Here is a 25,404-nt window from a genome sequence, read left to right as displayed (position 1 = left end):
GCTGTCAAAATAAAAAACACACACAAGGGTTAGGGTTAAATTTAAAAACTGTACTTTTGAGTTAAAATATATATTTATAGTTTTAATAAATGACAAATTAAAAAGGCATGAACATTTTTTTTTTTGTATCGAAAAAATATCGAACCGTGACACCAAAGTATCGAACCGAACCGTGAATTTTGTGTATCGTTGCACCCCTAATAAATAAATATATATATATATATATATATATATATATATAAATAAAATCCCTTAAGGACCCACAGTGACACTGGTGTCACCGCCCCTTTACACTTAGAGAAAAACTATTTAAAATGGTTTAACTTTGACTTTTAACTAATAAAGTCCCTAAGTGACGTCTACTGCACAAACTAGTTCAGTCATGTGACAAGTGAGGCACTCTGGGTGTTCAAGTCACCATTTTCAAAGTCTTGGTCCACCTGGTTAGCTAATGAGACCACTATGCTAATTTTAAAAACTTTCTTTTCTTTTTGCAAAGGTAAGCTTTTACTCATTCAGCAATTCTAAACTTTAGATAAGATGTCATAGGTCACTTGTAACCTAGTTTGGTAATATTTCTGAAACAATTTGATCTAGAAGTGGAGAGTGATGAATCAAGTGAATCCAGTGATTCAGACAGTTGTGATTCAAGTGATTTAGAGACAGAGCCACATTCAAGCCATATGGACACTGGGCAGCCCAAGGCAGCTATCAAAGGACAAAAATTCTCCTGGAGAAAGAAAACTTTCAAAACCCCTGAGACCACATTCAAGGGACCCTGTGCCAAACCTCCAGATGAGATCCACACTCCACTGGAGTACTTCAAAAACTTCATCACAGATGATATGCTGCTGCTGTTAATGGAACAAACAAATGTATACAGTGTACAAAAATCCAACCATCTGAGAAATGTAAATACCACTGTTAAAGAACTAGAAATACTCATTGGTCTCTATCTGAGGATGGGTCTATGCCAAATGCCTGGAAATCGAGCATACTGGGAAAATGACACCAGGTGTCCTATGGTAGCAGATAACATGTCCCGCAACCGATTTCAAACCCTGTTGGGATCTCTACATTTCACTGACAATACAGATTTATTACACAGAGATGCAGAAGACAAGTGCTGGAAGATCCGTCTGGAATCGTCCCAGAGGAGTACAACTCTGTTGATGAGCAAATGGTACCCTTCAAGGGGACACACAGCCCAATAAGCCAGTATGTGAAGGGAAAGCCCCACCCCTGGGGATCGAAAACCTGGGCCCGGTGCTCATCCTCTGGTATGCTCCATGATTTTTTTTTTTATCAAGGTGGTACTGGGAAGAAGAGTTTACTTGGGATTGGAGGAGATGTTGTGGTGAAGTTGTGTGAAACTCTGCCAGCTGAGCAAAACTACAAAGTTTTTGCTGATAACTTCTCCTCAGCCCCACTTGTGCTCACACTTCTTCAGCGACAGATCTACTTTGTAGGAACACTTCGTGGAAATCGCTTAGCAGGTTGTCAGCATGAAGATGAAAAAAGTCTTGCCCAGAGAGGCAGAGGATCTGTTGATGCCAGGGTGAATAAGGAGGAGAGCATGGTTATTGTGAAGTGGTATGACAACAAATCTGTTACCCTCATCTCGTCCTATTGTGCAACTGAGCCTCAAGATACAGTCCGTCGCTGGAGCAAATCGGGCAAGGCATTTGTTGAGGTCAAAAGGCCACACATTGTGAAGGAGTACAACACATTCATGGGGGGTATTGACCTGCTTGACGCCTGCATTGCAAGGTACAAGTACCACATGAAGTCACGGAGGTGGTATCTCTACCTGTTCTGGCAAACCATCATGCTCGGTGTTGTCAACGCATGGTTGATTTACCGTCGTGACTGCAAGCTACTTGGTGTCCAAAGGCCACTGAAACAAAGAAGCTTCCAGGCAGAAGTTGCCACAAGCCTGATCCTTTGGAAATCACACAGGGGGCGCCCATCACAGAACATCTCATCACCACCTCCACCACCCAAGAGAGTTCGAGTTGTACCTCCAACATTGGGCTGATTTATTTTCTTTTTTTTCCAAGAAGCTTGTTGAAGTAAACCAAGAAGTGTTACCATCATTATCCATGTTAAGAATTTGAAAATAAAAAGGAAATTCTGTTTTTAAAAGCAAGAAAGTGTTTACAGAATTACTTTCTAAATATGGAACAAATGTACCTTGTATGCCCGATGTGACGCATATGTGACATTTCAGATCTGGGGCAGTGGGTGGAGCTATTACAAAAAAAAACTTCAGAAATGTGTTATATATGATTCATTTGATATAACTTACAACCCCCGTAATTTTCATGAAAGTAGAAATAGGTCTGGGTTCTTAAGGGATATATTTATTATTTGTAGCATGTGATATATTTATTGAGTCGTGCTTCTGTTCACAGCTCCTGTACGAACAGTGGGCAAGCTACAGTGTTTTCTACAAGTACCAGCCCATTGGACTTATCAGGTGAGATCCATATCCGGCATAAAATCACTGATAGGAAATGCAGTTTGGACAAGCGTGCAAAACCACAATTTATTTGTCCTATGACTTTAAATTGAGGAAATTAATTTCAATCAGAAAGGTCTTGTAATTATGACTTCAATAGTGGCATACATGACCTATTTACATGGAATTAAGCTCAACTATTAAGGAATCACAGTTAATTTCGCAGTGATGGATTTGACAGTGATGTGACCTCTGCATCTCCTCTCACCCAGGAAATATTTTGGGGAAAAGGTTGGACTGTATTTTGCCTGGTTGGGAGTCTACACACAGATGCTGATCCCTGCTGCCATCATTGGAGTAATTGTATTTCTCTATGGCTGTGCTACTGTCGATGATAACATACCTAGGTACGCTGGACATATTTATTTATTCATTTTTTTATTGCCTTTATTGCAAGTGTCAGCTTGCTATGATTCCAATTTTGTCTAATACTCACCGCAGGTAGGTTACATTTTTGTGATTTTTTTTTTTTTTTTGTGACTTGTTGACATTTGCATCACAAACGGAGTGAACAAATTTCTCATTTTCATGTCTTAATAAGAAGAAGAACGTAGCCAGGAGTACAAGAAAGCGTAGGTCTACAGTAAAGAGAGAGGTGGCAATGGAAAAGGCTTATACTGAGTTGTATGTGGAGCTAGAAGCTAAGAAACGAGAAAAGGACTTGTACCAAGCCAGAAAGGGTGTGCAACAGATTTCAGGTTCGACAAATGGAAATGTGCTAAGAAATGACGGAAATGTGTTGAGAAGATGAACGAAGTACTAGAGGACTGTTGGTAAATCAGGAGGTGGAGAGGATTAGTAAGGAAGAAGTGAGAGTAGGATGAAGAGTGCATAGGAAGTTGGTCCAGTTGGTTAATATACCGGTCTAAGTAACAGACGGGAAGGTCTCTCCAACTTTTGGCTTAGACTGATTCATATCTGAAATCTATTCTTTTTTGTTAGCATGGAAATTTGTGATCCCAGAAACAATATTACCATGTGTCCACTATGCGACCAAGCCTGCAGCTACTGGAAGCTGGTAACAGCATGTGGCACAGCCCGAGCCAGCCATCTGTTTGACAATGCAGCCACTGTGTTCTTCTCGGTCTTCATGGCTCTATGGGGTGAGTACAAATTGCTGTCCAAATATATAGGCAACAACCAGAAAATATGCAGACCACCAACAAATAAAGCTCGTGCAGCAAAGGATCGATAAAACTGTACCAAATTCAAGACTGTATTGTCTGTAAAGGTTCTCAGTCACCCAGGTCATCGTAGTCTAAGGAGCTCGGGACATAAGACTGTATCATTTTAAAGTTTTGATCTATGGAACCAGCACCTTTGTTTCAGTGTATGTTTAGTGTTGGCAGTTGCAAAGTCAAATACTGCCAGACTTTATATTTCATATTTTATATTAAGAAATATGAAAGGTGCAATCATACAAGTGGAGTCATCAGCTGTGAGCAATGTAACATCAGCACATTTTATTATGAACCCCTTATACATGATTTCCAAATATTTTTATAAATCCATACTTTTTAAATAAAGGCACTGCTTGCTGTTGATTATGTACATGAATAGGTACAATAAAAATATAAAATGTTCATACTCTCTATGGTTGCCATTTATATATACGGAAAATAGCAAGAAACATGATGCAGCTGGTGTCCGAGCATGCGTTGAGTTTGTGTATGTCTTATTATGTAGCTGTTCTCTTTATGGAGCACTGGAAGAGGCGGCAGATGAGACTCAACTATGTCTGGGACCTCACAGGGTTTGGAGAGGAGGAGGAGGTGAGATAACCCCACATGTATGTGTTTTAATGCACAGAGCATAATTGTTACCTAGTGTTAATTAGTAAATAGTGATAATGAATAATAAGTTTGCACTTTTTGCACAAGTTCTTTTTCTGTGCAAATATTACTGTACATCTTTTTAATGTTAATGTGCTAATTAAAGTTTTAGGACCACAATAACTACAAAACCTGCACAGTTTGTAGTATAAATGTGTGATGCAAGATGCTAGAAACACAAATTAAATAGAAACTTGAAGTTTGTTGTTGCAGTGCCATATGTTCCAGTTGATCTTTGCTCGTTTTAGAAAGTGCTTTGGTCAAACATGAAAGCAGATGTTAAGGTTTAACAACACTCTTCTTCAGACAGAGACAAATATAGATATAAAGGATATAGGAATCGTCTATGCAGCTATCTTAAAAACACATTCCTTTAGTAATAAGTAACATAATGGTTGAGATAAGATAAGGTTCCCACACAAACCTTTAGGAGTGAATGTCTTTTAAATTATAATGTACACAGTACAATTCAATACAATATCATATGCTACAATTTAATGGAATGAAATAATGCACTTCACCTCATTATATTACTCTTAAAAAACATGAAATGTTTTTAACTTGACACGTAAACTGATATCGCTTTTATGTTTTTATGTGTTTGGTTTATTTCACAGGAGGGACACAAGGTTTGACTTCTTTTTCACTAACTGTTACAGATCTGTTCTGAAACTACTTTTCTTCTCTTTTAAGGTGTCTAACAGTCTCCATGTGGTCTTTTTACTTGACTTTGTCTCTGTGGTTCAGTTGTGTTGTACATCTGGCTTGACTATCTTTTGAGGTTTGTTCTGAAGATGTGGTCTAGTTAATTAGTTGATCAATACAGCAGTCTTGGCATTTCTAGGACTCATAGCTCTGAAGTTGTCTGACTTGACTTTTATCTTTTTTATCCAGTTTTTTTTAAACTTTTATTTTTAGTGGGAATAACTTAGAAATGACCACATTATGACATTCTTGTTTCTTCCTTGTCACCCTGCTATTACGATGTTATTACGGAGCTGTATTTCCATATTATTACCCCCAGTTTTGGTGCTCTTATTATCCTATTACGGTAATTTCATGGTAATAATACTCAACTGTAACTACTGTTGCTACCATTATATTACCTGCATATTAAGTGGTTATTACTTTAGTAATTGCATAGTAATGAGTTAGAAATTACCATATTATTACTCTTGTTACCCTACTATTACCCCTTTATTACCGAGCTGTAATAGCAAGTGCTACCAATTCTTGACTTTTAATCTTCTTGAAATAAAAATCTCAAATGCAATGAGGATTCAATACAGGCAGGATTTTTTGGCCCCATGTTTGATGTGTATTTAAAGTGGTTTAACAGTTCATTGACTGAGACACCCCTTAGATGAAGGAGCAACTAAGAATGTTCTAGAGAAGCTGCTAGCTGACCTTTGAGTTCAGAGATAGAGCAAATGCAGGTAGAAGTTTCTGAGAAGGAAATGGAGCCAAGCTATGAAACATAAAAAGCTTGTAATCAGATGAATTAAGGTAAAGTAATTCAGTGTTATTCATGAGATGCTGTAGCCCAGTTCAAGGTCCAGTGTAGTTGGCTTTTGATTGACTTTTCAAGATTAAATGTCTCGAACATGGTGATTAAAACGAGCAGTAAAGCTAGAAAAAGAAGAAAAAGAGCAAAGGTAATTATGTGTGGTTGTTAATACAAACGATAGCCATCCCACCCCCATATTTGAGTTGCTAGGCATGAATAGTTAGGGTGGCCTCTCTTTGTCAGCGGGATGTGGTATCCCATCCTTTGGCAGGACTCAGTGATGAAGAAAAATCAATGTTGTGAATAAAATACATCTTTGGGACCTCATATTAAGTCAACAAAACAAAGAAAAAACAAAACGTAGTAGAAAAACTAGAATCGGTGATAAATACAGCTGAAGGTTGTGATGGCTTGCATAAAAAACTGAGTTAGCTATTGAAACAGAATTATTAGGGCAGAAATGTCCATGTACAGTAAGGCAGATGCAGAATAAATGGTGGGGGTTCAGCATGACCTTGTGAAACATGCTAAGGAGGATTGACTTCTAGGATAGGTCGTGCAAGGTTCAGGAACGTTGCAATGCAAATGGCACGGTATCATTTGTGTAAGTGGTAAATATGTTGGTCCTTCTTGATCCAAGTCTGCAGGTTTTGGGGTTCAGTTAAAGCACTGGCCTCACAAGAAACCACAGGCTTAGGCAGGTCCACATAATACAGAATTATGAACTTCAAAATGCTTTTAGATCACTTTTAGCTCCGGTGGTACCTCAGTGGACATGTTGGCTGGTAGAATAATCTTATGTCAAATATATGTATTTTCTCCAAAATGGATCAAATAAAAAATCTCAGTGGAAATATGGAAGCAAATACATTCTTCATGTCGTCTACTTTCTGTAGTTCATACGTCAGTGTTGAAATTGCATATCGACACTGTGATAATGTAAAGCAGGTTCTGAATTAATGTCTTGTTAAATATCTAGATGAGATTGTATTAAAAAATGGTTACTTGAAAAAGTTCAAGCTATTTCTACTTGATCGGTCCACATGAAAAATAGCCTTGTTCAGCACAGACCAGTTCTTCTGCTTACTCAACTGTACTGGACAACATTGTCATTTTTCCTATTTGGAAGCTTGCTCGTGTGTTTCACTGAGCCTGTGTGTCTGTACATTAGTCTGACACATGTACCTTTGGGCCACTGTCTAACCGTCAGCTTTGTTTCCTAGTGATGCAGTTTCTCTTTACGCACAGCTCCTCCTCCGCTGGGTACACATCCATTCAATTCTGGCTGCATATCACATTCCTTAAGATATAAACATGTATTTCTCACCATTAAAGGAACATTTCACCCTCAGCTACACACATCACTATTACACAACCATTTAATTTCATTTGTAAATTAAATGGTTAAGAGTTAAAATTTGGAAGGAAAGAATAAAAATTGGGAACCGATATAATGTTTAAGAATACAGAGAAGAAAAATAACGGTATTAATCCTAAAGGGAAAATTATATGCATCATTAATCATCATCATGTGTCATTGTTTTAAACTTTATGTAATACTTGTTTGTTCGTTTCTTTGGGGATTTTTGTTTTTTGGGGGGGGGATCCCAGAAATATAAGAAATCCCCAAAATACTGCCTTTTTAATAAAGGCAGTAAATTTCTAAATGAGCTAGAAATATGATGGATTGATGCTTTCCACCTTAAAATTCTGTAAATGCCAAAATAGGATAAACAACTGCTTGTTTAGCCTATTTCAGAAATAGGCTAAACAACTACTGAATCTGTGCTTAACACACGTTGTTGGAAAGCACCTTGACATCATTAACCCTAATTGGGTAAAAGTGTGCACTAAACTGCAAGCTGGTGTGTTTCTTTCATGGTGAGTTGATACACATCTTCCTTTTCTTGTGCAGAGTTGTACAGAAACCTAAACACCACGTGCTTATTTTGCAAAACTTTTTGCCACAAGGCTGTTTAACTTATTCCTATCTCCATTCTGAATTCCAAATGGGATCTTCTCTTGCAAGTTTAACGTCTTGCACATTTAGTACTAATCAACAAAAAGCACCATCAATAAAAGTAACAAGCAAATGTTCTCTTCCAGGACCACAATCGAGCTGAGTACGAGTTCCGGGTCATGCAAAAGAAAGTGAAACTGGAACATTCGGGCTTGATGGTAAAATTAAGTCAATTTTTTTCTGACAAAATCTTTTCATGTTTCCAGTGCTTTATGAAAATATGGATATTGGTTTAATCACAATCCTATTTTATTTACATAGACAGTTGCTGATTTAAAAACAGTGTTGGTTCAGTGGTTGTTGTCACGTCACCTTTTCCCAAAGTTCAAATTGATGCATGTTAGGTTAACTGGTTATTCTAAATTGCCATTGGATGTAGATATAAGCACATATGATAAAGCACTGTGTGCGAAATGGTCAATGTGGGTTTAATGTAACTATGTAATATGTTGTGTTCTGCTATGTAATGACCTGCAAGCCACAGAGGCCACTACATAGTGATAACTTGCTTGATTTAACTGGTTTTCTGAGTACAGCCTGATTTAATCTAATTGGTTGTTAATGATGTTGCTTTTGAATAAAGATAAGGCTCAGAGTGTAAGATATCCTGAGCCCCCCAAAAAATCCTCGTGTTATATCAAGGACACATCTTTTTCATCCTATAAACATGGAGTCATCTCAGCATCTTGACCCAATTTTAAGTCACTCAAATGCGACACTATAGCTGAAGGCAGAATTAACTCTGCTCCACTGGAGCCACTGATTTGTGTCTATGTTTGTTATATGTGCTTTGTGCAACTCCATGACCAGTGTATAAAGGGCTGCTACTTATGAAGCGCCTTGAGGCGACTTTTGTTGTGATTTGGCGCTATATAAATAAAATTGAATTGAATTGAATACTGAAAGACAGAAATAAGGCAGTGGAAGGGGAATTGCACATACTAACAGAACATCTGCTGACACCATCGGGTCTTAATGCCCTTCATTGTGTGTGTGTGTGTGTGTGTGTGTGTGTGTGTGTGTTGGGGGATGTGTTTAGGATGAAAAGGTGAAGCTGACATGTACAGATAGGCTGCCTGCTTACATGACTACTGTGGTCATGATGGGTTTTATGGTAAGTACCAGTAGTCTCCCCACTGTGTTCACCAACATGTGTTTCTGAAACATGAGTGATGATGTCATTATCCCATATTATTTCTGTTCCTGGCAATACTATGTCGAAAGGTTTTTGTAAATGAGAAAGGCGAGAATATAATGTTACTGCCTAAGTTTTAAGATTTGGACGACAATAATGTGCTTAATCACAAAATGAATTCAGGCTCTTATTAATTGAAGTACTGACAATGTATTAATATTTGCCTACAAATACTTGAAGATAGGCACACTTCAATACGTGGGTGATATTAAACCTGATTCTTTGATCCCCATGATAGAACAGAGAAAACCCGACTCAGAGGTCAAACATTTATAATTCTTTATTCAATCATCTTCCAGAAGAGAGAGCCCTGCACAGCCCAAAGCCAGCTGCAGAATCTCTGACATTAGAAGCTAAAAATGTGTCTCATACAGGTGTTATTTTGGTCCTTCACACATCGTTTCAATAAAAACAAGTCCTTGTATGTACTAGTTCCGCTTTTCTGTCTGGTTTCATGTATTCTATTAATATACCTCTGCAGCTCTACCCTAGACTACCTGTTTTTCAGTCTGGCTTAGCACTTGGTTTATGAGTCAAAAGTGGCCTTGCTTTACAAACCTTCATTATTAAAGTACATAGAACAATATAATCAGAAAATAAGCACTAAGAATATATTAATTACATGACAGTGACAAGTCAGTTTTTTACAGAAAACAACTGTGAAAACTGTAATTTAGCAGAAAAACAAGTACTTCCTCATCTCACATCATAAATATGCAGTAGTTTCTGGGCAGGAACTATATTATGGAGGCGATTCATTGTTCATGCGTTTACATCTTTAATAGTCAGTGTTTATATGCTTGATGGATGTTTTATTAACCCCTCATTTTATCAACGTAAATGTGATAAACACTGTTGTACCCTACCAACTTACAAGAAAAATGAATACCATAAAAATTTCCTGGCTGATGTGACCTTATAACAATAAAGCCAAGTCTAACTTTTTTTAAATACATTTCACTGTTCAAACATCACTTTCAAAAGGAGTGTTTCCTTTCCTTTAAAATACCTGGGCCTTAGGCAAGGTTAAGCCACTCAAAACATGACCTGAAACGTACAGTGTACTTTCAGTTTGAAAGTTTCATTTGTCACATACACAATCATACACAGTATGACATACAGGGAAATGCTTATTGTTGTGCAATCTTGTACTGATTAAAAATAAAATACAAGAATAAAGTAAAATTGAAAATCAAGTATAAAATTAAAATAAAAAAAATCGAAATTAAAAAGATGTGCAAATCAACAGTGTGCAGATTGACAGTGAACAAAAACAGTTATTGGTCATTATTTTGTTATTAAGTGCATGGAAAGTGTCGAGAGTCCAGTCTTACATGTTTTCCCAGCCTCACTGACTGTTGAGGATCCACTGACAGTGGTCCTAGTTGGTGAAAAGAGCTGAGGGGATTATACTACTGTACTACGGAAACGTAAAATGTTATTATTGTAAAATGCATGAAGTTATACACTATTTACATGGTTAATGGCGTGATTTTTATATAGCACTTTAAACAGCATGGCATGCAGACTGGAGCAGCCAGGGATCTAACCACCAACCTTATGATTAGTAGATGACCTGCTCTGTCTAGTAGTGTGTTAGCATTCTCTTTTCCAATCTCAAAGAAATTGTAGACATTTTACCTTTAGCACCACTTTCAGTCATTAATCCCTAAAGACAATATTAACTCCTCCTCATGCCAGTGTCTTAAAAGTAGTTTTTTTTATACCACTTAACAAATGCAAGTACATTCCCATAGAATTACAAGGTCATCAAACAACTTGGCTATGGAGCACACATTAAGATAAGATAAGATAACCTTTATTAGTCCCACACGTGGGAAATTTGTTTTGTCACAGCAGGAAGTGGACAGTGCAAAAGTTATGAGGCAAAAATTAGGATACAATAAGAATAAATACAGTACACAACTGTACAGAATAGAATAAAATAAAATACTATATACAGTAGAATAAAATAAAATAAATATACAATAAGATAAAAATAGAATACAAATGCTACATACAACTGAGTAAAAATACAACGATGACAGAAAAGATTATTGCACTTAGTGTTATTGCACATGTGTTGATGTGTGTGTTTGATCAGTTAGTCTTTATTGTGGAGTCTGACAGCAGTGGGGAGGAAAGACCTGCGAAATCTCTCCGTCCCACACCGTGGGTGCCGCAGTCTCCCACTGAAGGAGCTGCTCAGTGCTGTCACAGTCTGCTGCATGGGGTGGGAGATGTTGTCCAACAGTGATGACAGCTTAGCCACCGTTCTCCTGTCACTCACCACCTCCACTGGGTCCAGAGGGCATCCTAGCACAGAGCTGGCCCTTCGGATCAGCCTGTTCAGTCTCTTCCTGTCCCCGGCAGAGATGCTGCCGCCCCAGCAGACCACACCATAAAAGATAGCAGAAGCCACCTTTGCAAAGCACTTTATAGGGTATTTATTATGTGATTGAATATGCTGTTGTATGAAGATGTGGGTATTTAATAATAATAATGGATTGCATTTATATAGCGCTTTTCGAGACCCTCAAAGCGCTTTACAATTCCACTCTTCATTCACACACTGGTGGAGGCAGCTACAGTTGTAGCCACAGCTGCCCTGGGGCAGACTGACAGAGGCGAGGCTGCCATATCGCGCCATCGGCCCCTCTGGCCTTCACCAGTAGGCGGCAGGTGAAGTGTCTTGCCCAAGGACACAACGACCGAGACTGTCCCAGCCGGGGCTCGAACCGGCAACCTTCTGATTACAAGACGAACACACAACTCTCGAGCCACGATCGCCCTTAATAAATGTGTCTTCTACAAAAAACTGGAATCAAAATACTGAACATAAGCTGCTACTGAAGTTTCATCAAGACCAATCTAAATGCTTCAATATGGTGGTTAGGTTAACTGGTGATTTTAATTTGCCCCTCAATATGAGTTAGATAAAGCATGCAGAATAATCCACTATGTGCTTAGAATAGAATAGAATAGAATAGAATAGAATTCAACTTTATTGTTATTGCACATGTCACAAGTACAAGGCAACGAAATGCGGTTTGCATCCATCCAGAGAGTGCTTTAGACATAATATAGATATATTACAGAATGGGTCTATTATGGGTATGTTACAATGGACACGGTATTATGGTATGTTATGAATATGCTATAACTATATGTACAGGCTATGAACAGGATATAAATATGAAACTATACAGAAATATGAACTATGCAAGTTATAAACAGTTATAAACAGTTGTAGAATTGTAATTATCGTATTGTACAGAATGATTGTCTATACAGCATTTACAGTAGTGCAGTTCAGAAATATGTGGATAATTCCTACAGAGGCTGTATAAAGTGCTGGTGGTTGTGAGTGGTGGTTCAGTCCATGTTATTATTGTGTGTATGAGGGTACGGTTGTCCATTTGTTTGTTTTTGTCTATTTTGTGTGTGTTCAGTTATAGGTGGTTGTGTGTGTGTTCAGTCCATGAGTTTAATGTGGGTCAGATGTCAGGAGGCAGAGTTTGAGAGGGCTGTAAGACTAGAAAAGGGCTATCAAAAAGGCCGGTCCATTAAGTTGTCACTAGAGTTTTTGTTGTGAGGGTCCTTGGAAAGGGATCATTCTCTGGGAAGTTGGGTTTGTTTGTTGTTCACTGTGTGCAGCAGGTTCAGTAGCTGAAAACCAAGCTTTTTCTGTGTGGACGCATTTAACCAGCATCTCATATGTTTTTGTGCCATCACAAAGATGAATGTAACTTAACAGGAAAAACACACTTATTAATTCTGCCTCTCTTGTATTTTAGATAACTGTGACGTTTGTTATAGTCTTTGGAGTCATCCTGTACCGGATTAGCATTAGGGCAGCGCTGCACATGAGCAGCCACCCTGTAGTTCGGTACAATATCCGAGCCACAGTCAAAACCACTGCTGCCATCATCAACCTCATCATCATCATCATCTTGGATGAAATCTATGGAGCCATTGCCCGCTGGCTCACTAGACTGGGTGAGGCACATTTTGTTGGACTGATGTTCTTACCAAATATTATTTTCTTCCTACTGTTTGTAGTAGTATTTGTATACCACACAAAAGGACTTTAGAACACAAAGTGTCATAATAGGCTTGTGCAGCAGGCAGGAAAGGACCCAAACGCAGCACTCTCAAAGACAGGACTTAACTGGAAACGCAGCATTTGTTGCTGGAAGAACTCCTCATAAATAAAACTCACAGAAACAAAACAAAACTCTGCACATAGGAACTGAGCCACTAAACCGGAGTACAAGCCAAAACACACAGCACACAGAGGGTAGCAACATTAACGACGTGACAGAGAGCAAAGAGAAACACAGGGCTTATATACACAGAGGGATAATCAGGGAATGGGAAACAGGAGCCACAGCTGGGAGAAATTAGGCCTAACGAGACAGGGGGAAGTAAAACCGAATACACTGACATAAGACATGGACCTTCAAAGTAAAACAGGAAACAAGAAACAAATAACGAAGACGCAGACTTGACACTGAACTAAATCTAGAATAATAATAATCAAAACAGCACAACTAAAGAATCAGAACATAAATCCTAACACAGAAAAAACACCAAAATATAAGAAACAGAAAATGCTGGGTCAAAATGACCAAGAACCGTGACACAAAGTCTTTCTTTTTATCAATCCTTTTTAATTTGATTATCTGAAGCAGGTTGTGGTGGCAGGAGGGTATTCCTGGTACCCTTTTCTCCAGCAGTGTTTTCATTAATCCTGGGCGGAAATGCCAATCCCCTTCCAGACCACATGAGAGATAATAAAGAGAATTATGGGTCTCCTCTTAGTTTGGTGTGCATGGTAAACTTGCCCGTGCCCAAATCTAGCCATTATGGACATGCAACAATTACTCTGAGCTTCCTTAAAAGGTCTCTAAGCCTGAGCGCCACCTTAGTGAGGCGAAACGTTGTAGCTTCTCGTGTCCATGATATCTTTCTTTCAGACATTACCTTGAGCTTGTGGCCAAACGTGAGTGCTAGAATATCTTCAGCTCAACATTCTCTTCAACACAACAGTCTAGAACAACAGCTGCATTAGTGCAGATGTCATTCCACCTTCTCATTGTTTGTTTAGACATCTTTAAATTTGCTCGGGGCTGCAACAGCCCCCACAAATGTGGAAACAATAGAAAGCCGAGGAAGTCTCATTGACAGTACAGCATTAGTCCTATAGATTGCATAAATGGTGCTTGACGTAGCAATCTCAGACTAATGTCCCTGACATAGGACAAGAATGGCATCTTAGGAGAATCTAACACTACACCAACTGTGCGCTTTTTCAGAGGTTCCAAAGACGGACAAGAGCTTCGAGGAACGCCTCATCTTTAAGACTTTTATCTTGAAGTTCGTCAATGCCTTCACACCCATTGTCTACTTGGCCTTTTTCAGGGGCAGGTAAAACAACAGTTTCACACATAATTTAGTTTCAGGTCATTTTAGTCAAACTAAACTGGACTGTAGGGAAACCAAGCACTACAATATGTTACTGACAATGCACACACAACTTTATCCAACTCACTGTTGTCTGAAGATGTTTTGCTGGAAGAAGGAAACATGATGATTCTGTGTAGTCAATGCTTTCTTTGTCAGACTTTGTGACTGTGGTTTTGTTTTTATAGGCTTGTTGGGAGGCCTGGAAACTACTTGTATGTTGTTGGGTCTTACAGGATGGAAGAGGTAATTCACTTTAAATATGCTCAAGAGAAGAGAGAGGGAGGGAGGGAATGGAGCCAGTTAGGTGTCTTCAGATAACAATTAACAGCTAGATTAGATGGTGCTTTATGATGACTAAGAGCACACAGTCACGTTTATTTTTAGTTTAACATTCTCATATAAAGATTAAGGGGAAAAAATCCTAGTAACTAATAGTAAGTTCAATTTTACATTTCTTTTCTCAAATGGTCTGTTTAGAATGTTTCACTACTGTCTATTTCTACATTTGTTCACTGTCTCTCCTACAGTGTGCCCATGCAGGTTGCCTCATGGAGCTGTGCATTCAGTTGTGCATCACTATGCTAGGCAAACAGCTCATCCAGAACAACTTGTTTGAGATTGGCTTACCGTGAGTGCAAAACAGAGACTGCAGCAAGCTCAAAAACACACTTGAACACAAATTGAATGAGGGATCAGCATCAAATCAAATCATTTTTATTGTCACATTACATGTGCTGATACACTGGTACAGCACACATGAGTGAAATTCTTGTGTGCAAGCCTCACAAGCAACAGTGGGGTGCATAGATCCCACTGTGTGGGTTCAGCAAGTCACAGAACACATAATGCACACCCACTCAGTTATACGTATGTCTGAGAATACTGCTCGTCTAGTTTTCATCTACATTTCCCTGGAAACCAGACAGCACCTTGCTGAACTGTAAGCCTGTAGTCTGCTCAGCCTCCCTGTGTACTTACACTGTGACTGAGGTTTATGCCACATGTTTGGTTCTTCCAGCAGTATTAGACATCCAAATTATCATCCCTAACAATTAAGAACTCAAGAATTTGAAGAATTTACCACTTATCGTAGTCGTAGTATTCATAATAGAGTTCCTGTATTTGTCCAAATATGGTTAATAATTTCCCAAATTTTGGGATACATAATCCATTAAGTTAAGGAGAAATCTACAACAACAAAAATCAAAGATGTGCATGCATTTGCACAATAACACTTTAAAAACTGAGTGATGCTTTTACAAATCTCATTGTTTAATTTCTTAATGGATTGTTGGGATTTGCAGGAAGCTGAAAAAAATGCTCCGCAAGAGGAAGTCAGAATTGGTTTCCATTCAAGAGCCAGTGCTGCATAAAACTCTGAAACGCTATGAGAAGGACCAGCTCCTGGGTCCATTTGTTGGCCTCAATCCAGAGTACATGGAAATGAGTAAATAACAGTTTCATCACTTTTGTTAATCATGCTGTTAGCAAATAAATAAATTACCTGGTTTGCACTAAATGCATTTTTAAAGAGTAGTGGTGGACAAAGACGAGCAAAGCAAATAAAAAGTTTGTTTCTGACATACCTGATTAAGATCAAAATACAGTTACAAGAAACTCAGTAATAATTTTAACATTAGGAGGCAGCCAGAATCTTGGCGCTCTAAAAACAAAATGTAGTGACTTTAAACATGGCATGCTTAAACAGAAATAGGTTTTCACAACTGTCCACCGGTATCAAAGTTGGCTTTCTTTTAATTTTTAAAGAAATTCTGAAGGAAATTTTTTTTTATCATGCTTATTTATAGATGTTAAAAATAGTTTTCTGTATTAATTTTCTTTCACCCAATTGAGGATGAATCATTGCTAAATGCTGTTCTATTTGTCTGTTTTTTCCCTTTTCCTTTAGTAATCCAGTTTGGGATGGTGACTCTGTTCGTGGCCTCCTTCCCTCTGGCGCCGCTCTTTGCTCTTCTGAATAACATAATTGAAATTCGTCTGGATGCTAAGAAGTTTGTTACCGAGCTTCGCAGGCCTATTGCAGCTAAAGCCAAAGACATTGGTTCGTTTCTTTTATCCCTATGTGAGATTAAACCCTCTTAAAATTGCAGTAACATCTGCTGTTAAGAAATGTATTTTACTAATGTTACAAAAATATAAACCCAGTACAAAAAATCCACACAGACTTAAAACAGCACACAAAAGTAGCACATTGCAATTGCTAATAGTGCTCGTTTGTGTAGTTTTCTTTTGCAGCCTTTAGTCAATTTAATCAATTAACTAAATTAGCACTCTGTTATTCAGACTTTAAGAAAATATGCCCTAAGATGTCTTCAACAGCATTTCTTTCATTTGGGTGAAAAAAGAGGCGAATTTGCAGTACTCTATGTCCCAACAAAATGAAACTAAATACATTAATCCTTACCCTTATGCCCATCTGTCTTTGGAGGTGGCCCCCATCCCATGAACTCTTTTCTGTCAGTGGTTTCTGCCTGTTAAAGGGAGTTTCCCTTCCCATTGTTGTGCACTCAAAGGGGATCATCTCATTGTTGAGGTTTCCTCTCTGTTATTGTAAGGTCTATAGCTTACAATATGAAGAGCCTCAAGGTGACTGTCCTTGTGGTTTGAGGCTATATGAATAAAATACATTTCAATTGATTTCAAATTAAATTTATGTCTCATAGTTCCTAGACTCTCACACTGGGCAGAACACATAAAAACTAAGGACTGCTATATATGCCATTCTAGTAGCCTGCTGTAAGGAAAAAGACAGTTGAAGATGGATATGTGAATTTCCTCTGCTTACAACTGAATTACACTACAGCAAACCTATTATGAAGCTAACATTGTGTAGAGTTATATGTTGCAAGACTGAAATCTCTGAAAGCTGGTTTTCTTCACGTAGAGAAGTTAAGTGACACAATTAATTAAGTGGCTTAATCTCAGAACCAGTCTGCAGTGGTACTTACAATATGCAGAGAACACTCAGCACCAGTGCGTTGTAGTTGTACTAAATCACCCTGTGCAAACTCTAGTCGTGTGCATGTCGGAGCTGCTGCTTTCTCATGAATAACGGCTCTTCTGTCTTTCTGCAGGGATCTGGTACAACCTCTTGAGGGGCCTCAGCAAGGTAGCAGTCATTGTCAACGTAAGTCTTATCAGCAATCTGTATGCTTATTATGCCAATATAAAAACAATGCCAAGGCTGTCCTGGAAAATAATTTTCACTCAGTTAGGACTGTCTAGACTACACTAGTACATTGTCTTGGTAAATCTGGGCTTATCCATCCACTTATAAGTGCAGATGTCTACTGCACATTCAGTGAACACCGGCTACAACACTTTACACAGCAGACAAGGAAGGGATCAGCTTTTTTATAAGTAGCTATAAATACTACTGGCAGAATTAAACTTGCCTGGTTTGGTGAGGCCAAATTTCATTTTAATTAAAAGCACATCATATGCTTATGAATTGAGTAATGTAATGAAAACCCAGTTACATCAATCAGAAGACTCTAATATTAATATTGAATCGCTGTCTAACTTTGCCAAAACAATGTCAGACTCTAGTTTTCTTTTGTCCCCTCCCCAGTCGGACTAGGAGTGACATGTTTAGCACATTATAACTCTCAAAACTCAAAACTCTCTTAAAGCAGATAACTTATAAGCTGGAGAGGAAATGGTGTCTCACTAATTTAGAGGATCATCATTTAGCCTGGAGAAATAGTTTGCTGCTTTATAAGAAAGCCCTCCGCAAAGCCAGAACATCTTACTATTCATCACTGATTGAAGAAAATAAGAACAACCCCAGGTTTCTCTTCAGCTCTGTAGCCAGGCTGACAAAGAGTCAGAGCTCTGTTGAGCCAACCATCCCTTTAACGTTAACTAGTAATGACTTCATGAACTTCTTCACAAATAACATTTTAACTATTAGAGCTTTGAGCTGTTTACTCATAAACGGCTCACAGATGTAACATTATCTACAGCTACTTTCAGCACCATTGATATTCACTTTTTCTCCAATTGATCTTTCTGAGTTAACTTCAATAATTACTTCCTCCAAACCATCAACGTGTCTTTTAGACCCCATTCCTACAAAACTGCTCAAAGAAGTCCTGCCATTGATTAATTCTTCGATCTTAAATATGATCAACCTATCTCTAATAATCAGCTATGTACCACAGGCCTTCAAGCTGGCTGTAGTTAAACCTTTACTCAAAAAGCATCTCTAGACCCAGCAGTCTTGGCTAATTATAGGCCAATCTCCAACCTTCCTTTCATATCAAACATCCTTGAAAGAGTAGTTGTCAAACAGCTAACAGATCATCTGCAGAGGAATGGTTTATTTGAAGAGTTTCAGTCAGGTTTCAGAGCTCATCACAGCACAGAAACAGCTTTAGTGAAGGTTACAAATGATCTTCTTATGGCCTCTGACAGTGGACTCATCTCTGTGCTTGTCCTGCTAGACCTCAGTGCAGCGTTCGATACTGTCGACCATAATATCCTATTAGAGCGATTAGAACATGCTGTAGGTGTTACAGGTACTGTGCTGCAGTGGTTTGTTGCCAGTTAATTTAAAATGTTACAGCCAGAGTACTGACAGGACCTAGAAAGCGAGAGCATATTTCTCCTATGTTGACTTCTCTTCATTGGCTCCCTATTAAGTCCAGAATCAAATTTAAAATCCTACTTGTTGTTCACTCTGTGTTTATACACATTTCTGCTTTCAATTATTAGTTATTATTAATCTCTGGCTCTCTTCCACGGCACGTCTTTGTCTTGTCTTCCTCCCCTCACCCCAACCGGTCATGGCTACTCCTGCCTGAGCTTGTTTTTGTTTTTTTTGTTAAAAGAAAGTTCTTACTTCCCACTGTCACCAAAATGTTTTCTTATAAGGGTTCATGTGATTGTTGTTGTTGTTTTGAGTTGGTGCTGTATAAAGAAATTGAATTGAATTGAACTTTTTGTCTTCCAGGCCTTTGTCATCGCTTTCACCTCTGACTTCATCCCTCGGCTTGTCTACCAATACATGTACAGTCCTGACGGCACCTTGCATGGCTTTGTCAATCACACTTTGTCATACTTCAATGTCACTGACTTCGATCCAGGCACAGAACCTCTGCAGCCAATGCACCTGGGCTACAAGGTATCAGTATGCAGGTAAGGTTTTGCTTTACTAGGGTCTGGAAACTGAGGCTGCTGAAGTCATCAGACGATATTCATATAATGAATACTCAATATATCCAAACATATTCAAATTTCTCATTTATCTATTATAAAAGCACAACAACAGTTTGAATAAACTTTATGTAAAAATGCTTTTTTGTTTTCTATTGCTAGATACAAGGACTACAGAGATCCTCCCTGGTCCAGTACGAAATATGAACTTTCCAAGGAATTCTGGGCCATTCTAGCAGCTCGTCTCGCCTTCGTTATTGTTTTTCAGGTTCGGAACAATGCACAGATGAGATCACACAAAGCAAACAAACCATTTATAATTTAGTTTATTTCATGAAACAAATCGTTGATAGAAATCGTCTGAACATAGCCTGTGACATCTCATTTGAAGGTACTCATTTTCCTAACCTGCTGTTTCACAGCCTTAAGTCCAGAGTACTCTTCAGTCATAAAACATTAGTATAAAAACAGGAAGTCAAGTTCTGCAGTTGACTTATTGAGGTAGCTGTAATGCAGGAGTTAGAGCATATTATCTGCTAATCAGAAGGTCAATCCCTGGCTGCTCCAGTCTGCATGCCAAGACATGGCATCATGCAAGTTCCTCTCCAACGTGTCCATCAGAGTCTGAAATGTGTGAATGTTAGATACAACGCCATTAAGCATAGAAAAGGGTGTATGCAAACCTATATGAGTAAGTGTGAATGGGGGAATGAGACATGTTGTATAAAGCACGTTGAGTCCTCAGTAGTGTAGAAAAGCACTATATCAGGTCTTTAAGTGATTAGGTGATGAACCTGCTTCCAGGTCCAAACTACTCTGCATTTATTAAGGCGTTTTTAACCTGTTTTCATGGATGCCTGCATGTTAAACTTCATTGTTACACCTGGTAGAGCAGCGACACTGATCATTTTATTAAAGATGAAAGAATTTACAGTTTTTAACTCTCAGTGATGCCGCAGTAGTCGTTTGACTTTGGGACCTGAAGCGAATATTTGGACCCAGAAACGTCTAATGACGTCAGACTTAAAGGACTGGATAAGAACCAGTCCATTTATTCCTTTAACCTCCTGAGACCCGAACTCTTCCACGGCAGCATTTTTAATTTCCCTTTGATATTTGGGCTGATTGGGACCCGATGAATGTAAAAAGAAAGAATTACCTGATTTGTTTGTTTTTTTACCTGATTTTTGTTTCTAAGAAAAATGAGAGCCACCTATGAGGATATTCATTTAAAATTTTGATAGAACAGTAGCAGTATAACGTCCTCGTAAGTGGATATCTGGCCCCTGTAGAACAAAATTAAGTATTTTGGTCTAAATAACCCAAAATGTGATGTCCACATATGTGGACGCAGGTCCTAGGAGGTTAAAAATAATGTTGAGTCTACACAGAGCCATATGAATTATTATGTTCCTGCCATTTTCAGCGATCTTCTCTGAACTTGTTGAACTTATGCTTTTGTAGATTTGAGATTTCTATAGAGCTCCTCTCATATGCTGTCTTCCTCCCCTGTCTAAAAGGAGGTAAATGATATAACTATTAGTTAATTTAGCACTCTTTGCTACTTCTGTTGCAGCTGACTTGGATTAATGGTTTATTTATTGCACATTTTATTCTTAATGTAAGAGAAGAAGAAGAAAGGTTCAATCACTAATGAGAATTTCTTTATAATGATCTGTGTTCTCTGTTCACTCTGCCCTTTGCAGAATGTGGTGATGCTTATGAGTGACTTTGTGGACTGGCTTATCCCAGACATTCCTAAGGACATCAGCCTCCAGATCCACAAGGAGAAGATCCTAATGGTGGAGCTCTTTATGAAAGAGGAGCAGGGGAAAAGGTTTGCAGCAAGAGACAACCAAGACAACTGCACAGTTCCTTTGTCAGCTAATCAGAGGCCACCACAGCCGCGCTCACGCCCTGTTTCACAGGCAAACTGCTCCTAACCTGTTGGTTGGTGGGAAAAGAATCACAAATGGCAATAAGCAAAACAATTTCTTACTGAGCTGTTAGAGCGGTCTGGTTAAGGTAAAAGCTAACTGTGTTAAGTCCACAATAACAATCAGTTTTGTAATATCAGCAAAGGTTTTGCTGCACTTGCATGTGACATTTTCCATCTTAGACCACTAACCATAAATCCTCAACTTATTTTACCAAGTTCTTCTTTATTGGATGTAAACAAGGAAAGAAAAAGCCATTCAACCTTTAGCCTCTCTCTTTAACCCATTCTCTACTTAGCAAATGGAACCTGTCGGCTTTACAGAGCCCAGAAGAAGAGATTTAAACTCTAAAACAATTTACAGCATTTCAGGTGCCATTTTATTTATTTGAAGATTTTGCCAAAGAAAAACATTTTCCACTACAGCCGCTCACACTTTGTAATTCAAGCTATTATTTTGCATAGCTAGCTATCAACTATGAGTAAGTAAATGTCCTGGTGCATTTTCTTAATTACTAGTGTAGAGTTTGTGTGCTAATAAGGGAAATGAAATATAGTAGTAAGTGTTTGCGGTGTGCGTGTTATTGTGTTTTTAAAATGTGGAGTGTCAACGAGACAAGAACTTTGCATTTTTTAAAGTTGTTGATGTCTCTGAAAAGTAGGACCAGTGTATCACATAAAGTCACCACAGGAACAGGTTTGAACCCGGTCAAAGCGTTACGGAAGTTGTCTGCCTTAAATCACTCAACTCCTCAACAGATTTCCAGCATGAAATGATCGTCTTTCTGTCGACAATGATCATTCACCATTTTTCATATATTTGTATTTAAAAACATTACCTTGCAACAATTTTTAAAGCTGCAATTCCAGCTTTTTAAGCACAAAGAATGAATAATATTGTCTTTTATATTTATTCAATGAATTAGTTTCATGAATCCGTAGGTGACCAGGGATCTACTAACTTTAGCAACTTTCTAAAAATGTATTATTGTTGTCCCAATTTGAATTCATAGTTTTGTAAACAAGAAACTATAACTATTCTTATCACTAACAGTGTAACTTCTTTCTGAGCTGTGACAAAAACTGCACATTTTAATTTACCAAATAATTTTCCCATTAGTAATCTCTGGCTTGGTTTGTTAGTAGTCATAGTCATTAATAGAGCACATGTACGGGGTAGTAGTGCCTTTGTTAGCTTAATTTCTTTCCATCACAACCTTTTATAACTTTGTAAAACCTGATGTCGTACATGAACACCCTCTTTGGATTGCCCTGATGAGATCATATTCTCCTGTTTTCAACACTAATGAAACATCCTAGTATTTAAACAAATGTATGTCAGTGCACATTCATGACTGTCTTTGATAACTTGTCTGTTTATTATTTATATTTACTGCAAAATAAAAGGTGAATGTCCTCAAGTTGTTTTATGCGTTGAGTAATTTGGAGTTTGTATTATTTGCTCAAGTTGTGACTGCACAAGTCAGCAGAGACAGTTTGTGTTAGATAATAGTTTTATTTGTTTTTAGTGAGATTTTTGAGTTGATATTAACTGATGTGTATCACTAATAAAGGTATGTTTAATACCTTTACAGGGAGTGCAGAATTATTAGGCAAGTTGTATTTTTGAGGAATAATTTTATTATTGAACAACAACCATGTTCTCAATGAACCCACAAAACTCATTAATATCAAAGCTGAATGTTTTTGGAAGTAGTTTGTAGTTTTAGCTATTTTAGGGGGATATCTGTGTGTGCAGGTGACTATTACTGTGCATAATTATTAGGCAACTTAACAAAAAACAAATATATACCCATTTCAATGATTTATTTTTACCAGTGAAACCAATATAACATCTCCACATTCACAAATATACATTTCTGACATTCAAAAACAAAACAAAAACAAATCAGCGACCAATATAGCCACCTTTCTTTGCAAGGACACTCAAAAGCCTGCCATCCATGGATTCTGTCAGTGTTTTGATCTGTTCACCATCAACATTGCGTGCAGCAGCAACCACAGCCTCCCAGACACTGTTCAGAGAGGTGTACTGTTGTCCCTCCTTGTAAATCTCACATTTGATGATGGACCACAGGTTCTCAATGGGTTCAGATCAGGTGAACAAGGAGGCCATGTCATTAGTTTTTCTTCTTTTATACCCTTTCTTGCCAGCCACGCTGTGGAGTACTTGGACGCGTGTGATGGAGCATTGTCCTGCATGAAAATCATGTTTTTCTTGAAGGATGCAGACTTCTTCCTGTACCACTGCTTGAAGAAGGTGTCTTCCAGAAACTGGCAGTAGGACTGGGAGTTGAGCTTGACTCCATCCTCAACCCGAAAAGGCCCCACAAGCTCATCTTTGATGATACCAGCCCAAACCAGTACTCCACCTCCACCTTGCTGGCGTCTGAGTCGGACTGGAGCTCTCTGCCCTTTACCAATCCAGCCACGGGCCCATCCATCTGGCCCATCAAGACTCACTCTCATTTCATCAGTCCATAAAACCTTAGAAAAACCAGTCTTGAGATATTTCTTGGCCCAGTCTTGACGTTTCAGCTTGTGTGTCTTGTTCAGTGGTGGTCGTCTTTCAGCCTTTCTTACCTTGGCCATGTCTCTGAGTATTGCACACCTTGTGCTTTTGGGCACTCCAGTGATGTTGCAGCTCTGAAATATGGCCAAACTGGTGGCAAGTGGCATCTTGGCAGCTGCACGCTTGACTTTTCTCAGTTCATGGGCAGTTATTTTGCGCCTTGGTTTTTCCACACGCTTCTTGCGACCCTGTTGACTATTTTGAATGAAACGCTTGATTGTTCGATGATCACGCTTCAGAAGCTTTGCAATTTTGAGACTGCTGCATCCCTCTGCAAGATATCTCACTATTTTTGACTTTTCTGAGCCTGTCAAGTCCTTCTTTTGACCCATTTTGCCAAAGGAAAGGACGTTGCCTAATAATTATGCACACCTGATATAGGGTGTTGATGTCATTAGACCACACCCCTTCTCATTACAGAGATGCACATCACCTAATATGCTTAATTGGTAGTAGGCTTTCGAGCCTATACAGCTTGGAGTAAGACAACATGCATGAAGAGGATGATGTGGACAAAATACTCATTTGCCTAATAATTCTGCACTCCCTGTATTAGTGATACACATCAGTTAATATCAATCGACCATATATATTATAATATATATATATATATATATATATATATATTATAATATAGTGTGTGTGTGTGTGTATATATAACAGACAACTGAATTGTATCTGTAGGTACTTTGTTACTATAGCAGCCTTTTACAAAACACAGAGTTTGTTCCGCTTTCTTTAGTTAAACCCATGAATAATGACTAACTACTAGTATATTATTTTATTTTCCAACTTAAAAATCTGTTTACATGCTACACTGTGTGCGCTTACTTTACATATGGGTGAAGTAGCTAAGATATGCCTTTTGGGGTCAATCTTGGGAGCACTGTCTGCCACAGCATAGGCACAACGTTATCATAGCATTATTAAATAATAATTGTAACAACACGTGATTCTATCACAACTGTTTACTTTAATTCAAAGAAAAGTCTTTGGCGGTCTGAGCCGGTGGGATCAGCGGACCACCTCCCGTGAGCCCTCGGATCTACATAACCGTAACACTGCTCAGCAGACGGGCATGCTTACTGCAAACCTTTCCCATCCCCGCAAACACACTCCTCGGTGTTGTACGTGTGCCGTGTTTCCATTGGTT

The 25,404-nt window shown here is 38.4% G+C and overlaps 1 protein-coding gene across 2 annotated transcripts in view; it reads left to right on the top strand.

The window, feature by feature from the left end:
- ano1a (anoctamin 1, calcium activated chloride channel a) overlaps window positions 1-23,079 on the top strand; it is a 61,145-nt gene extending 38,066 nt beyond the window's left edge. For both annotated transcript variants that reach the window (XM_084923556.1, XM_084923547.1), the window contains exons 10-25: window positions 2,415-2,479; window positions 2,734-2,868; window positions 3,464-3,624; window positions 4,208-4,293; window positions 7,967-8,038; window positions 8,920-8,994; window positions 12,873-13,074; window positions 14,394-14,505; window positions 14,730-14,787; window positions 15,072-15,172; window positions 15,849-15,991; window positions 16,454-16,606; window positions 17,640-17,692; window positions 19,520-19,704; window positions 19,885-19,990; window positions 21,429-23,079. In XM_084923556.1, coding sequence (XP_084779682.1) covers window positions 2,415-2,479; window positions 2,734-2,868; window positions 3,464-3,624; window positions 4,208-4,293; window positions 7,967-8,038; window positions 8,920-8,994; window positions 12,873-13,074; window positions 14,394-14,505; window positions 14,730-14,787; window positions 15,072-15,172; window positions 15,849-15,991; window positions 16,454-16,606; window positions 17,640-17,692; window positions 19,520-19,704; window positions 19,885-19,990; window positions 21,429-21,665 — 1,944 coding nt within the window. In that variant the 3' untranslated portion in view covers window positions 21,666-23,079. The remainder of the gene's footprint in view (window positions 1-2,414; window positions 2,480-2,733; window positions 2,869-3,463; window positions 3,625-4,207; window positions 4,294-7,966; window positions 8,039-8,919; window positions 8,995-12,872; window positions 13,075-14,393; window positions 14,506-14,729; window positions 14,788-15,071; window positions 15,173-15,848; window positions 15,992-16,453; window positions 16,607-17,639; window positions 17,693-19,519; window positions 19,705-19,884; window positions 19,991-21,428) is intronic.
- The last annotated feature ends 2,325 nt before the right edge of the window (window positions 23,080-25,404 follow it).

The sequence above is a fragment of the Perissodus microlepis genome, chromosome 1 (genome assembly GCF_051167445.1).
Source record: "Perissodus microlepis isolate ML-2025 ecotype Zambia chromosome 1, ASM5116744v1, whole genome shotgun sequence".
Lineage (NCBI taxonomy): Eukaryota > Metazoa > Chordata > Actinopteri > Cichliformes > Cichlidae > Perissodus > Perissodus microlepis.
Note: the sequence above shows the minus strand (reverse complement) of the source record. Positions and strands in the feature narration are given on the sequence as shown.